Raw genomic sequence first — 14,702 nt, 5'->3', positions numbered from 1 at the left:
GGTATTTGGAGCACTGTTCCAAGCTAGGTCGGATCCGGGATTTTGGTTGGCTCACACTACCGTGCCGAACCACAATGTAAACGGGGGCAGCGCTTGGAGATTACCTCATTTCCAAGTGCCGGGACCGCTGGGCCCCGGACCACCATGACCAAGCTGCTTGGCTGCCCCAAGCCTCCATGGCCGAGCCCCCATCCGCGAGGTGAATGGATGCCGCACACAGGCAGCCATTCACCTCCATCCCTGCCTCCGCTGCTGTCTGCACGCAACTCGCCCAACCTCCATGTGCACCCCCATTGCTGTAAATGGGAGCCGGGTCGGATGACCCAGCGTACCTGTTTAAACTGCCCTCTACCCAGGTCCTGCCCGTGTTCTACCCTGGTCAGGACCTGGTTAGAAGTCCCATGTAAAGGAACACGGGTTAACCCCTTTTACATTGCCGCTGACCCGGGTCCACAAGGGAAAAACCTGGGTTTTTGCGGTGGTGTAAAAGGGGTATTACAGAGTTTTTAAAGTTCGGATCACTGTTGACTGTTGGATTTGGGACACAGAATTGCTCTGCTTACAGATTGCTGACTGCATAATTTATTTATGAGCATCAGCTATAGCTTTTCTGTACCCCAATATCCTCCTAGCAGTTGTCCCTGGCATTGCCTATTATGCATGACAGTGTGTGTGTTTGTATAGGCTTCCCATTATATCCCTTTAAACTGGGACACTCCTAAATTACACAAGTTCTGTGGCTGATCAAAACCAGGCGAAATTCAGACTTGAATTTATAGTCACAGAACCTGTGTAATTCATAAGTGTCCCAGTTTAAAGGGATTGCATGGTAAGTCTATATTATGTGACCGTGTGGCCCTGATGAAGTTCATACCTAGGCAAAAAAAAACTAATCCTGGTCAAACTACACCACCATGCCAAATCTGGTGGAGCCGGGCACAAAAAAATTCCTATGCATAAAGGACAGACAAACCTATATATTATTGTGGCAGAGTCAGCATTCCCCCACATGAAAGTAATGTGGAGAATCCAGACCAGGTTTTGGTAGCAGTAGCAGAATCCCAGGTGTGTAATCAGCAGCACCTGGGATTTCCTCATGTAAGGATTTCCAGGGCAGAGTCAGCATGCTCTTGATGGTGGGTTAGCCACCCAATCGATAGGCCGGGTGTGTGAACTATGGTAGGGACCACTGGAGCCTCTTTAAAAGTCTGTCATGCTGAGTTTTCCTGTAATTATGATTACATATGGATTTAACCTTGAATGCTGTGACCTGCTGTTGAAAATAAGTCTTCATCTGAGTCCCAGTGTTTGTGATCCTTGTGTATGTATGTACAATACAGTATTGATAAATTAAGTGTACCATTTGTTGTCATTGACAGATTGGATTATACTCGTGTCTGGGATTAAACTGGAATCTGGACAGCTTGGTTGAAACTATTAAAAGTTACTCAGATCTTGGTAAGTGGGAGATCCAGGACGTGGATGAGCAGGCGGTGATGTGTGTATGTACTATAGTAATGTCACAGGGGTGGTGCAGGTGATCACTGGCAAATAAGGAAGGAAGGAGATCTAGAAATCTATATAAATTTTAGAGGCGCTTCAATATGGGTGTGCTTGGCTTACAGCAGCAATCTAAAAAATGGGGGAGTCACCCCCAATACAATAAACAAAGAAAAGAGAGTGGGCGATTGTGCTAATACAGTTAATAATTCAAACTAATTTCAAAATTAAAAATGGTCAGGTGTGGGTGATAAAAAATTATTTAATTATAACATATGAATAATGCAAAAAAAAAAAATATATATATATATATATATATATATATATATATATATATATATATATATATATATATATATATATATATATATATATATATATATATATATATATATATATATATATATATATATGAGATTTGTGGTGAGGCACTCGTGGCAATTGTAATCCAGAACAAAGCTAGCCAACAGGAGATAGCAGCTATCTCCTGTTGGCTAGCTTTGTTCTGGATTACAATTGCCACGAGTGCCTCACCACAAATCTCCTACCAATCCTCTGTGTAGGCACCGGCGCTGCTGTTTTTGCTGTTACAAGGAGTGCCAAACCCCTGTCATATATATATATATATATATATATATATATATATATATATATATATATATATATATATATATATATATATATATATATATATATATATATATAGTAGGATTTTAAAATAATGGACCATGATATAATAGTCGCCCAATCTTTGGAGAAGTGTGTGCCAGTCCTTTAGGGAATTATCCCAAATTTAATAGTGCAGTCCTGGATGGGTTTTGTTTGTAATCCAAGCAATTTGGGAAACACTCCAGTGCCGTTGCCAGTTATTATCCACAGGATGGTAACCGGGCTTCTTCAAGGTGAAAAAGCTGCTACAGACAGCGAAACGCGTAGGTGCATTTATAACGGGACTCTGATCACTAGCACCCTTCTTACAACTATTTGGAGTTGGAGACCAGCATATTCATCTTCCGTTTTGGACACTCGCTCACAAGTTTAAGTGGACTGGCCCTTTACCACCATCCGAGTCAAAGTACCATCTTGGAGGCACGCCACCTCCTAAAAGAAGCCCGGTTACCATCCTGTGGATAATAAGTGGCAACGGCACTGGAGTGTTTCCCAAACTGCTTGGATTACAAACAAAACCCATCCAGGACTGCACCATTAAATTTGGGATAATTCCCTAAAGGACTGGCACACACTTCTCCAAAGATTGGGTGACTATTCTATCATGGTTCATTATTTTTAAATCCTACCTTTTTTTTATATATATTTTTGCATTATTCATATGTTATAATTAAATTATTTTTTATCATCCACACCTGACCATTTTTTATTTTGAAATTAGTTTTAATTATTAACTGTATTAGTGCAATCGCCCACTCTCTTTTCTTTGATCACTGGCAAATGCATAATTCTTATGAACATAGTGTTCACTCTAGCTTTGCGGGCGGGGGGGCGTACCAGGCCCGCCGACGCCACACTTGTGGGCGGTCCCGGACCGCCGATGTCACAAAAGGGGCGGGCCCAGGCTGCGACTTCATTAAAAGGGGCGGGCTCAGCCGCCGTCTTCACTAAAGGGGGCGGGCCCGGCCGCACTGAAGTTGCTGTGCTGCCGGAGAATCGCCGTCTAAGGCGGCGCTGCGCTTCCCCATGCACACAGCCGGGGCAGGCACTAGGCTGTTTTAGCGGGGCGCTGCTAGCAGGGCAGGGCGCATTTTGCCCCTTAAAAATCGCGCAGGGCGCAGCGCCCCGCTAAAACAGCCTAGCGGGAACACTCTTTCCATGTAAGGCCTCTGCATAGGCTGTACGCATTTGTAGAATGTGTATTGGTTTTAATAACACACCTGTGTATGCGTTTTATTATTTCTGGCTTGGTGAATAATGTTTCTGCACACCAAGTAGCTGAGTTACAGGAAACACAAGCAGTTCTCTGTACACTTTTACCTAACACACTCTTTAACTATCAAATACTTGTGTCAGGGATATAATTATTGGGTGGATAAAAATTGCTAATTTCAGCTGTATCGCCTGGGTTTTGAAGTTGCGTCATTGCTGTCTGACAGCTACTCTGCTTCTATTTGTGGATTTATATCATTTTTTTTAATTAAAGTTGTTTTAAAGTTAAATTATAGCTAATAGATGATCCCATTGACCGTCCTTTGTTTTAAGGTTGATCCCTGTTAAGACTATAAAACACAGAAGAAGTGGCCAAGGCTGTGTTGCGTTTGCAGTTTAGACTTCATGCACACTGGCGTTTATTTTTATTAATACATATTAAGCGCACATTAATGCAAGCGTAGTGACAATATGCTTGTTTCACACCTTTTATAGTGTCTAGAGTGGTCATGGCAGCACAGTGCATTGCTACCCCCGGAGGTAGCGAGTGGAAAGGATTATTGCTTTCAGGAACAATTGAAGATCTCCAGAGGGCACGCATGGGTGTGGGGAGGGGTGGTAGCAGTTGGGTAGGGTACGAACACAAGTTAGGCCCAGGTATTTCTCATCCCATCCACAAGTGTTCCAGGTGAGCCAGCCATGGAGGACACACTACTAAAGTTGCACTGTGGCCGATATGCCACACCAAGGACCCAGGTCATATAAGGAAAAACTGACGTGTATGTATAGCATGTACATTCGCTCTTATAAATATCCTGTACCCCGCTGTGCATCAGTGTGCACTTGGATACCACATGATAGTGAAACAATGAGATCAATCAGCTAGCACCACAGTATGGGTCTGCGAGGTCTCCAGCCACGTAGTTGTAAGTTGCTGCCGTTTGGCAACTCTGTCAGGGACAGCTAGCCAGCGGGATCAACGGTGCGTCGCAATGGATACACCCCAAACGCGCTTCGTCATCAGACTGACTAATTCCGCCCCATTTACTGGCCTCCGGATCCGCAGCCCTAGCGATTATCGGGTGACCGCACATGTGCACGGATTGTAGTGCGCGTGGCCTTTTGCAAGTTGATTGACAGCTGGCGGCTCTTGGGAGGCAGCAGTGGCCTCCTTCTCCCCATGGCCATTGCATTGCCGAATAAGTCTAGACTTACTCTGCGCTGCCAACAGTTGAATGGTTTTGCACGGCTATGAACGAGTTTGCGGCGTTGACCTGATCTGGGTTCCGAAGACTCTCAGCTCAGCGATCAGGCCTGAATCAGGCCCATGGTGCTTATAATTGAGACTGACGGAGTGATTTTATAAAAAGTGACACGAAGTTGGGTTTTATGTTTCTATGCAAAATAGCTAGCGCCCCTTATATTTTTTCCTTGCAAAATATATATACTGCCCCCTCCTCTGGTTTGAAGTTATATAATTATTTGTTGCATTTCTATACATAAAATGATCAGTTATGTCTCTATATCGGGGAAAACAAAAGGGGTGTGGATAGAGGATCACAGGCGCTCGGTCTGGTGTTCAGAAAAAAATAGTATTCCAAATGAAAGTTGAAAAAGACATATACTATTTATTTAATAACATAGGTATGGACAGTCCCGGATATGCGACAAAATTTAAAAATCCATAAAAAAGGGGAAAAAAATAAATAAAAGTCACCTAAAAAAAGAAACTGTTTCTTTAAGAGTTCATTTGAAAAATAGCACAATCCTGATAGAAAGTTCCGTTTTGACTCAAACATCAGCCAACACCGCAAATGTAGTATCATACACGGGGTGGGAAAGAGAATGAGCAGTTCGTACCTCCACTCCCGTGTTTCTCTGTTCCTGATCACAGCAGGTAATTTTCTGCAGGTAGGGGAGATGTCTCTTTCACCGCCGCAGCCGTGGACCCGGCTTCCAGCGGTAGTGGGAGATGTGCGCTTCCCCGACTTGTAGTTAGGAACCCGCCTGTTGAATTCACGGGCGCTGAAGCAAACAGGTGTTCCGTTAGTGGACGCTTGCAAGCTATACTTGTTCAGGATGCGTGTAACAGCTCCGGCATCATTAGGAGATTTTCTTTGGCTGAAAAGGCTTCTGTTGGAGTTTAAAAGTTAAAAGATAGGGTGACCACATCCACCTGCTGCCGCATATCGGTGCGACAACTACTTTATACCAATCAGGCGCTTTTTTTCATCGTCTAACTTCCACAAGGCTGCTACAGGCCTCACTGATTGGTGGTGTGGCTCTGTGCCGCTTGCGCACCGAACGTAATGTTGGGAAATGAGTTCTCCTCCAGTGTGCGGTTTTGTTGGATTAATTAATATGTGACAGGTGATATGGCTGGAAATGTCTCCTGCAGAATTTGCATTCACTGGGCCCTGAGTGGAGAGATCAATGTCTGAGCTGACTTGTGTCGTCTCATTAACACTCTGCTAATTACGTAGGTAAAATCTATCACGCATAGATTATTTTCTCCAGATAGGATTTGTTACTGTGTCATGGACTCAGGAAGGAATAATTACAAACAGAATAGGCTGTGCTCGCCATCAATAAATGTCTGCAGCGGCCTGCCAGTGTCCGCCGCTTAATGTTATATGATCAATTTATACCCTATGATTTAATGAATTGATGTACTCTGTATCAGGCAATCGGGTATTGTCAGCAGGATCCCCAGTGTGTTATCAGCAATGGTTTAAAGTACTGTGAAAAATTGTATGTCATCTGCATGTATTCTAATACCGTGTTTCCCCGATAATAAGCTCTACCCCAGATTTTGGACGCTGGTCCAAAATAAGCCCTCCCCCGAAATTAAGCCCTATCAAATTTCCCATGTATTTTTTGGTATTTTGTAAGTGTAGCCCCCGCTCAGCCCCGCTGACCTCTGCTGCCCTCCGCTCACCTCCTCTCACGCCCGCTCACCTCGCCTGCAACACCACGGCTCCCGTTCCCAGGGATGCATTGCGGTAGGCGCGGCGTGATGTCACGCCGCGCACATCACGCCGCGCACATCACCGCTCAGCTCAACGCCGCTCAGCACACACAGCGCCGGCTGGTCCATCAATACCGTTACTGGTACAGTACGGTAATCCCTTTATAGAGATCCGTTACACAAACAGGTGGGGGCATGTACGGTACAATATGGATGACTGGGATGTGAATTGTGGACTGGGGCATTTTTTAAAAGGCGCAGTGGGGCATTTTTTTAAAGGAGCAGTGGGGAATTTTTTTAAAGGAGCATTGGGGCATGTTTTAAAATAAGCCCTCCCCTGAAAATAAGACCTATGGTCTTTTTTGAGTGAAAAAAAAAAATAAGACCGTGTCTTATTATCGGGGAAACACGGTATATTGTATATCTGTAACCTAATAGAGCCTTTACCTTTGGGGTTATTAACCTTAGGGAGGTATTTAATGTCCATTTTTCACTGAAAAACTGTGAAATAGAGTCAGTTTCCGAAAATAATAAATAGAAAACATACCATCTATTCAACGTTTTTCCTTTTTTTTTTTTTTTTTTGGATACAATGCAAAAAACGGAAATTACGATGATCCACAAATACACGTATTTTTCCGCTAAAACGGTCGCTAATTCAAAAAATTTATCTGCCGTATTCCAAGAATGCAGATTCGGCTTTTCAAACAGCCGGATCTGCAAACGGGAATCCAGCCCATTTTCATTGCAAAAAAAAAAAAACGTCCTGGATTCAGAAGTCACATCCTCTTATTTCCTAAAATCGGAGATAAGTAGAAACATTGAATACACCCCCAGTGTTTCCTGAGCCTGTGTTCCCCACTTTACAGCTAAACTCTATTGGACTTATCCCTTGCTCTGTACAGTACCTCTCTAGATTACCTTTTCATGGATGCTTTGGTATCCATGGGTGATAGCTTCTCTACTGACTGAATGTTCAGGTGATACATAGTAACCACGTAAGGACGTTATTCTATGTTTTCTGCAATACAGTATGTTTAATTTATGAGGGTGTAATGCAGATAGGATTGGTGACGACATACAGTACGTGATGAACCAGTTTGAAACTACCTAGCCGCCTTGCTTAGGCCTGTATGTGAGCCCCATTCAATGTAATCATCCATGTGCCACTTATGATGCGCTATGCCCTTATACATATTGATGTGTTGGCCTAGCTGTGTCTTGTGTACAGCACGGGGTTTGTAACGTGAACCATTTGCTCCATATGGTGTTACTTTTTCCAGAATGAAACTTTATTGTCCCCACAGTACGGAGGACAGCAGGTACAAGATCCGCCTTGTCATTAGTTCCAGCCTTTGTGTAAATGTTACACCAGAGATGAAATCAAGGTCATGGATTTCATTTTTCCTAACGTGATGCATTCCCAGTTATTTTCTAGTTGGGTTAAATAAACAAGAGCATCTGTAGTTCCATTTACAAAGATGATCGTGCTTTTATCCACAGTACATTGCTTGTGTACTTGGTGACTTGTGACCCCAACAGATAACATATAATAAAATAAACTTTTGTGCGGGTTTATTCCCATATATGTTTGACATTGTATCTTATAACTTTATTTACACTCCTCTTGCTTCCACTCCCATCACAATACTTGATCCGCAGTATTTACGTAACTACATATATCTCCGTTTTCCTCCTGCACATTTCTTATGAGACCGTTGTAGGTGGATTAGTTTAGGGGGAACTGTTCAACTCAGTCTGGGCTTGTTTCCGAGCTGAGGGCAATACCGACTTGCGAGAAGTTTATTGGGTACTTGTGTATTATCTGGGCGCCCGATTTTATCATTGCATGCCACTACTTAAGGCATGCGATGTGATGAGATTTTTCATTGTAAAGACCAGATTTTTAATTGTATAGTCACCCATGGGTGATTTCATACCCCCCACTATCCAACTACGCATGGAGTTGATTTTATATAGTGTGGCGAGCGCAGTGGATTACTTTATTCTGCGTCCCCTCGCGGGGCTCGCTGTGCTCGCCATGCTTCGGGCTCGGTACATTATATAATATCAATTCCATGCGTTGTTGGATAGTGGGGGAATGAACTCGCCCATGGGTGACTATACAATAAAAAATTGGGTCTTTACAATGAAAAATCGCATTGTATGCAGTGTTCGCGAAAACCACCCAAAAAAGTGGGTCCCGGGGACCCTTCACTTCTAAAAATTGGGGTCCTACCGGATCTTTTCTGGATCCCAACGGAATAAAGCCTCCTCTCCCCTTCTCCCCAGCATGGCGCATGTGGGTATGTAAGTATCAATTTGCCCACTCGCATAAAGATACATATATACTAGAAACTATATAAACCTGAAAACAGGGACAGTGCGCGCCGAAGGCGCGCGTAAAAAAATTTAGGGCATTTTTGGGGGGAAAGTGGTGTGGTCACATAGTAGTACACATTACAGCACACACCGTAATGCCCAGTACACATTATAGCACACACTGTAATGCCCAGTACACATTATAGCACACAGTTATGCCCAGTACTCATAGTACACACTGTAATTCCCAGTACACATTATAGTACACACTGTAATTCCCAGTACACATTATAGTACACACTGTAATTCCCAGTACACATTATAGTACACACTGTAATTCCCAGTACACATTATAGTGCACACCGTAATTCCCAGTACACATTATAGTGCACACCGTAATTCCCAGTACACATTATAGTGCACGCCGTAATGCCCAGTACACATTACAGCACACGCTGTAATGCCCAGTACACATTACAGCACACGCCGTAATGCCCAGTACACATTACAGCACACGCCGTAATGCCCAGTATATATTATAGCACACGCCGTAATGCCCAGTATATATTATAGCACACGCCGTAATGCCCAGTATATATTATAGCACATAAGTGCTGCTTACCTACATGCTTGTTGCTAGGGGTTATATGCTCCTTGCAGGGGTTACATGCTGGGGGGGGGGTCATTTTATGCTGGTTGGTTGCCACAGGGGAGGGGGCGTTTTCTGCTGGTTGCCCCATGAGGCGGGGGAGGGGGGAATTTTTTGCTTGTTGCCACGGAGAGGGGTGGGGGTGTCATTGCCCAAGGGCTGGAAAACATGCCGACATGCTGCTCAGGAGAGTAGGTGAGCAGGCTATCAGCGCGGCGGGGGACTGGATGTGGCTGGAATAGCTGACACGCTGCTCTGAGTTGCTTTAGCCACATTCAGTCCCCCGTCATCCTGACAGCCCGCTCACCTACTCTGCTGAGAGCTGATGTTACAGCCGCATCCCATCCTGTTCTCCCCGCTCTCAGCTGCAGCTGAATGAACTTACATGGCGGGGGGAGGCAGAAGGACGCGGTCGCAGAGTGACTGAAACTGTAACCTGCTCTCAAAATGCAGGGCGCGCAGCGGCACAGTGATTGGCTGCCGGGCGGCCATAGTGATTGGTTCGCAGTGGCGGCTCATAGGTTTAGTACAGCGCGTCCTCGGGGACCCCTTTAGTTTTAAAAACTGAGTCCCCGGGGACCGTTTTGGGGTAAAATACGCGATATAGCGCGTTTTTGCGAACCCTGGTATGTCACTTTATTGCATGCAATGCGATGCAATGAAAAAATTGGGCGCCCAGATATTACACAAGTACCGTTTACTGCTACTGCCCGTGCACAAAAATCCCTAAAAACTCCTATGGCGCTTGTTTTACACCGAGTATTACCCAAAAAGAGGCTGTTGCTATCAAAATGCTCGTGTCTAAAAATGTTTTAAAAATGTGATGGGCATTCCTGGAAGGGTGACTTGGCGAATGCACCGGCATAGGCTGTGTCGGCGAACATGGTAGCATACACAGACGCTCACAAGGGACCATACTCTGATGGAGAGACTGCAGCTGCCGTAGGGGTGGTGCAGGTTTGGATGGTGCGCAAAAAAAGTATTTGTGTCTAGAGATGCACATGTACATTCGTGCTCATGGGAAGGACTGCCAATATACCAGTTTGATTATTAATCAGGCACTCTTTATCACACACGCCTTGCTGCACTGGTTGCTGGGCTTTGTAGTTCCACAGTCCCAGTCACTTCCTAACTGTCACAGCTCATGTAGCCGGTGTTAAGGAGCACATACACGCTCCGTTCTGGGCATCCGTTCTGTACTTTTAAATTACACATCGCATCACATGCCTTGTGCATGCAATGCGATGTGATACTTTTTGTACTAGCTTTACATTGTATGTGCAGCACATACTTTTTGTACTGTACGATGAGATGCGCGGGAGCGCGCATCTAATAGTACAGAACGGACAGATCAGAACGGAGCGTGTATGGGCTCCTTTTACTTATGATTTTAAAGGGAAGTTAACTGACATGTTGAGTTGCGATGTGATTTCTATTTGTGCGTTGGGGCTTACCGGAACTTCTTTATTATTTCAAATACACAGATTGCAGATAGTTTTTGTTTTATTTTTTGCTCATTCCTTTACTTCTGCAACACCTAGTATATTTACTAACCTTTTCATTTTCCCTGAATACGCAGGATAAAATGGAGAAATACCGACCCCGACCTCGAAGGCCTGACAAAGCCTTATACGTGCCGAAGGCTATGCGTCGTTCAGCCGGCGAGGAAGACGGCGTCCGAGAGAACTCAGCCGAAGACATCACCACCTCTGCTAATAACACTCCAATCCAAGACCGACACCGGGACGTCGCTACAGAGACCATTTCTAGAGTCCAGGAACGCGGGGAAGACATAGACTGGGAGCTTGTAAAATCCCAGTCCTCAAAGAAAGAGGCTACGCACAAAGCCAGGAAGCCAGTGGACATAGCGGCAGGAGGCGACTCATTACCTGACGCTGATATTAATGAGAACCGTTTGTCTCCAGGCTCTGTTGAAAGCGATATGTTCGCATCTCACATCGATACCACTGCCGCAGTTCACCGCGTTTCTACTTCAAAAGACAGCGAGCACGATGCCGACAGCCGCAAGTCTGGCAGCCACAGAATAGCGCAGCGGCCCGAACATGCGAGAAGAGTGTCAGCAGAGAGTAAAGAGGAGCGGGATAGGGCCAGGAGGAGAACGCGAGCCAAGGAAAAGTCTAGGAAGTCCGAGTCATATGTAGCAGAGTTAAAGCCAAGCTATAACATGTACTCCCCGAGCTTAGCCAGGTTATCCAGAAGCATGGAGCAGGTAACTGAGGGATCAGTGTGTGTATGTGAGCAGGCAATATTAGAATCACCATCTCCAAGTGCACATAATAGCTGTGAGCACAAAGCACCAGACTTAGACCTGGCTGAACTACAGAGCGCAGCCTTATTGCACCACACAGATAGTGCCGGAGCAATCTCTACAAGGGACGCAGCCGAAGACCCGTGTCGGCGGCTAGCGTCCTGCGCAGGCCATGAGAACAAGTTAGGTCCGTGTCTTGTAGCAGTAGAAAGTGAGTTAGTGCAAACCGAGAATGATGACTGTGCTGTCGTCTGTGTTATCGAGCCGCGTAGCAGGGACGCAGATGAAAGCGGCTCTCATTTGGAAACCTGCCCAAATCCGAGCACCAGAGATGGCCTGGATAGCAGACATATGTCCGAGAGGTCCGTGCATCAGGATATGCCTCAGATTAGAGCACTTAATGTTATTGTCGCTCATAGAAAAGGGGAGGTAGAGAGTGAAGGCAGCTGCAGTACTTTAAATGATGACGGTATGGAACTAGGGGGCATAAGCAAAGCTGGATGCAGCAGAGAGAGTATAGAACAAACTGTAGTAGATACTCAGTGTACAGAAGCAGAGCTGGTTATAGAAAGTGAGGGCCTATGGCCAGTTCTGGCAGATGCAGAGTGTCCGCTGATGCCTACTGTAGAGCCTCAGGAATGGTCGGATACTGAAGATGTTGGGGGGAGTACGGAGCTAGCGGAGGCAATTGCTGAGGGCCCACCGTTGCCTCCTGTAGAGCGTCTGGAGTGTTTGGTTGCTGAAGATGTTGGGGGGAGTACAGAGCTAGCGGAGGCAATTGCTGAGGGCCCACAGCTACCTACTGTAGAGCGTCAGGAGTGGTCGGCTACTGAAGATGTTGGGGGGAGTACGGAGCTAGCGGAGGCAATTGCTGAGGGCCCACCGTTGCCTCCTGTAGAGCGTCTGGAGTGTTTGGTTGCTGAAGATGTTGGGGGGAGTACAGAGCTAGCGGAGGCAATTGCTGAGGGCCCACAGCTACCTACTGTAGAGCGTCAGGAGTGGCTGGCTACTGAAGATGCTGGGACAAGTACGGAGCTAGCGGAGGCAATTGCTGAGGGCCCACAGATACCTACTGTAGAGCCTGAGGAATGGTTGGCTACTGAAGATGTTGGGGGGAGTACGGAGCTAGCCGAGGCAGTTGCTGAGGGCCCATTGTTACCTACTGTAGAGCCTCAGGAATGGTTGGCTACTGAAGATGCTGGGATGGAGCCAGCTGCGGCAATTGCAGGGTGTCCGCTGATGCCTACTGTAGAGCATCAAGAGTGGATGGCTACTGCAGAGGCCTTGCCTGATGTGACAGTTGCAGAGCCAGCTGTGGCAGTTGCAGAGTGCCCACAGGTCCATAAAAAACAGGTGAATGCAGTAGAGTCTGTGGCGAATGCAGAGTTCCCGCAGGTGTGTAAAGAACAAGTGGCTACGGCGAAGTCTGTGCCGACTGTAACAACGGCTGAGCCAGCTGCGGCAACTGCAGGGTGCCCACAAATGCCTGAGGCAGTTTTTAAGGAGGAAGTGGCACCTGTAGATATGATGCCATCTGGGACATGTCCAGAGCCTCTTCTGCTGATGGAGGCAATTGCAGAGCCAGTGGTTATGGAGCAGGTGGGGAGAATGGAGTCTTCGCCAGCTGTGGAGAGCACTGAGTCGGTGCTAACCGGGGTGCGCACTACCTTGGGGATAGACTTGAACTGCTCGGATGATCTGCAGGAAACCCTGGAACATAAATCGGTGACTGGATCTGAGTGTGTACCGAAGGGTAGCTTTCCGCCAAGCAGCACAGATGCTGTGGTTGCTGGGCACGGAACAAGCCACTGTGTTACTACTCCCGAAACACCAGATAGAAATGGGGCTTCCTGTGGCGTGAGCGCGGATGGTGCGGAGAGCTGGGATGCGCTGTTTAATGATGACGGGGATTGTGTTGACTCTCACCTTCTAGAAGAGGTAAATGGCCGTACAACATAACCATTTTTCTAACCCTACATCCAGATATCAAAATATCAGCTGTGTCCATGTACATCTATCCTCTGCCTGCTGCATATCCTATTAATCAGCAGAAGCTGCTTGTGGAAATAAGATGCTATTTAATGGAAAAATTCACAAAAAAGACGCCTGGCGCTACGGAGCTCACGTGTTCTGTATAACGCGACTCGTATAGCCTGGAGGATAGATGTATGTGCACACATCTGTAGTAGAACTGAGCTGTCCTTTCTGCAGGCCGGTCTCCCTTAGCTTCCATAACTTGTCATCTGTCCAGCAACACGGGTACATCTACCTCCTTTGTGTCCATCAGGCCGCGACCGCATCTACAATCATAGGATTCACTCAGCTCTAACACTATACTCATTTCTCCAGACAAACAATAGACTAATCTGCTTTCACGGTCTGCTCGGCCTTTGCTAAAACTGCAAGGAACATACCTACAAGTATTTTGTAATGGAACTTTTATTTCATTTTGTTTTTACCAGCATTCAGTTTGGGCTCATGGATCCCTGAGTGCTGTTTAGGACCCAGTCCCGTGGGCAGATGTAACGCCATCTGTGCCTATGTAATATTCACTAATTGTGATGTACAGATCAGCTGGAGCCTGCGCCAGGCTCATTTAGCCCATAAGGAAGAGAGTGCAGTTCAGGGCTGTAGCTGCAGACAGCGCGGATACACGTGCAGAATCCAGAGTGCAGGGCTGTAGCTGCAGACAGCGCGGATACACGTGCAGAATCCAGAGTGCAGGGCTGTAACTGCAGACAGCGCGGATACACGTGCAGAATCCAGAGTGCAGGGCTGTAACTGCAGACAGCGCGGATACACGTGCAGAATCCAGAGTGCAGGGCTGTAACTGCAGACAGCGTGGATACACGTGCAGAATCCAGAGTGCACGGCTGTAGCTGCAGACAGCGCGGATACACGTGCAGAATCCAGAGTGCAGGGCTGTAACTGCAGACAGTGCGGATACACATGCAGAATCCAGAGTGCAGGGCTGTAACTGCAGACAGCGTGGATACACGTGCAGAATCCAGAGTGCAGGGCTGTAACTGCAGACAGCGCGGATGCACGTGCAGGGCTGTAACTGCAGACAGTGCGGATACACGTGCAGAATCCAGAGTGCAAGGCTGTAACTG

At 46.4% G+C, this 14,702-nt stretch overlaps 1 protein-coding gene across 3 annotated transcripts in view; it reads left to right on the top strand.

The window, feature by feature from the left end:
* R3HCC1L (R3H domain and coiled-coil containing 1 like) overlaps positions 1–14,702 on the top strand; it is a 48,040-nt gene that overhangs the window by 2,195 nt on the left and 31,143 nt on the right. The window contains exons 2-3 of one of the 3 annotated variants that reach the window (XM_083149571.1): positions 1,380–1,458; positions 10,900–13,527. In XM_083149571.1, the coding sequence (XP_083005697.1) occupies positions 10,906–13,527 (2,622 nt within the window). In that variant the 5' untranslated portion in view covers positions 1,380–1,458; positions 10,900–10,905. Of the gene's footprint in view, positions 1–1,379; positions 1,491–10,899; positions 13,528–14,702 lie in introns of all 3 variants that reach the window. The other 2 variants (XM_083149572.1, XM_083149573.1) reach the window with 2 other exon arrangements.

Source organism: Crinia signifera, chromosome 6, assembly GCF_055691185.1.
Source record: "Crinia signifera chromosome 6, ASM5569118v1, whole genome shotgun sequence".
Classification (NCBI taxonomy): domain Eukaryota; kingdom Metazoa; phylum Chordata; class Amphibia; order Anura; family Myobatrachidae; genus Crinia; species Crinia signifera.
The sequence above is the reverse complement of the archived record's forward strand: the minus strand, read 5'-3'. Positions and strand labels throughout refer to the sequence as shown.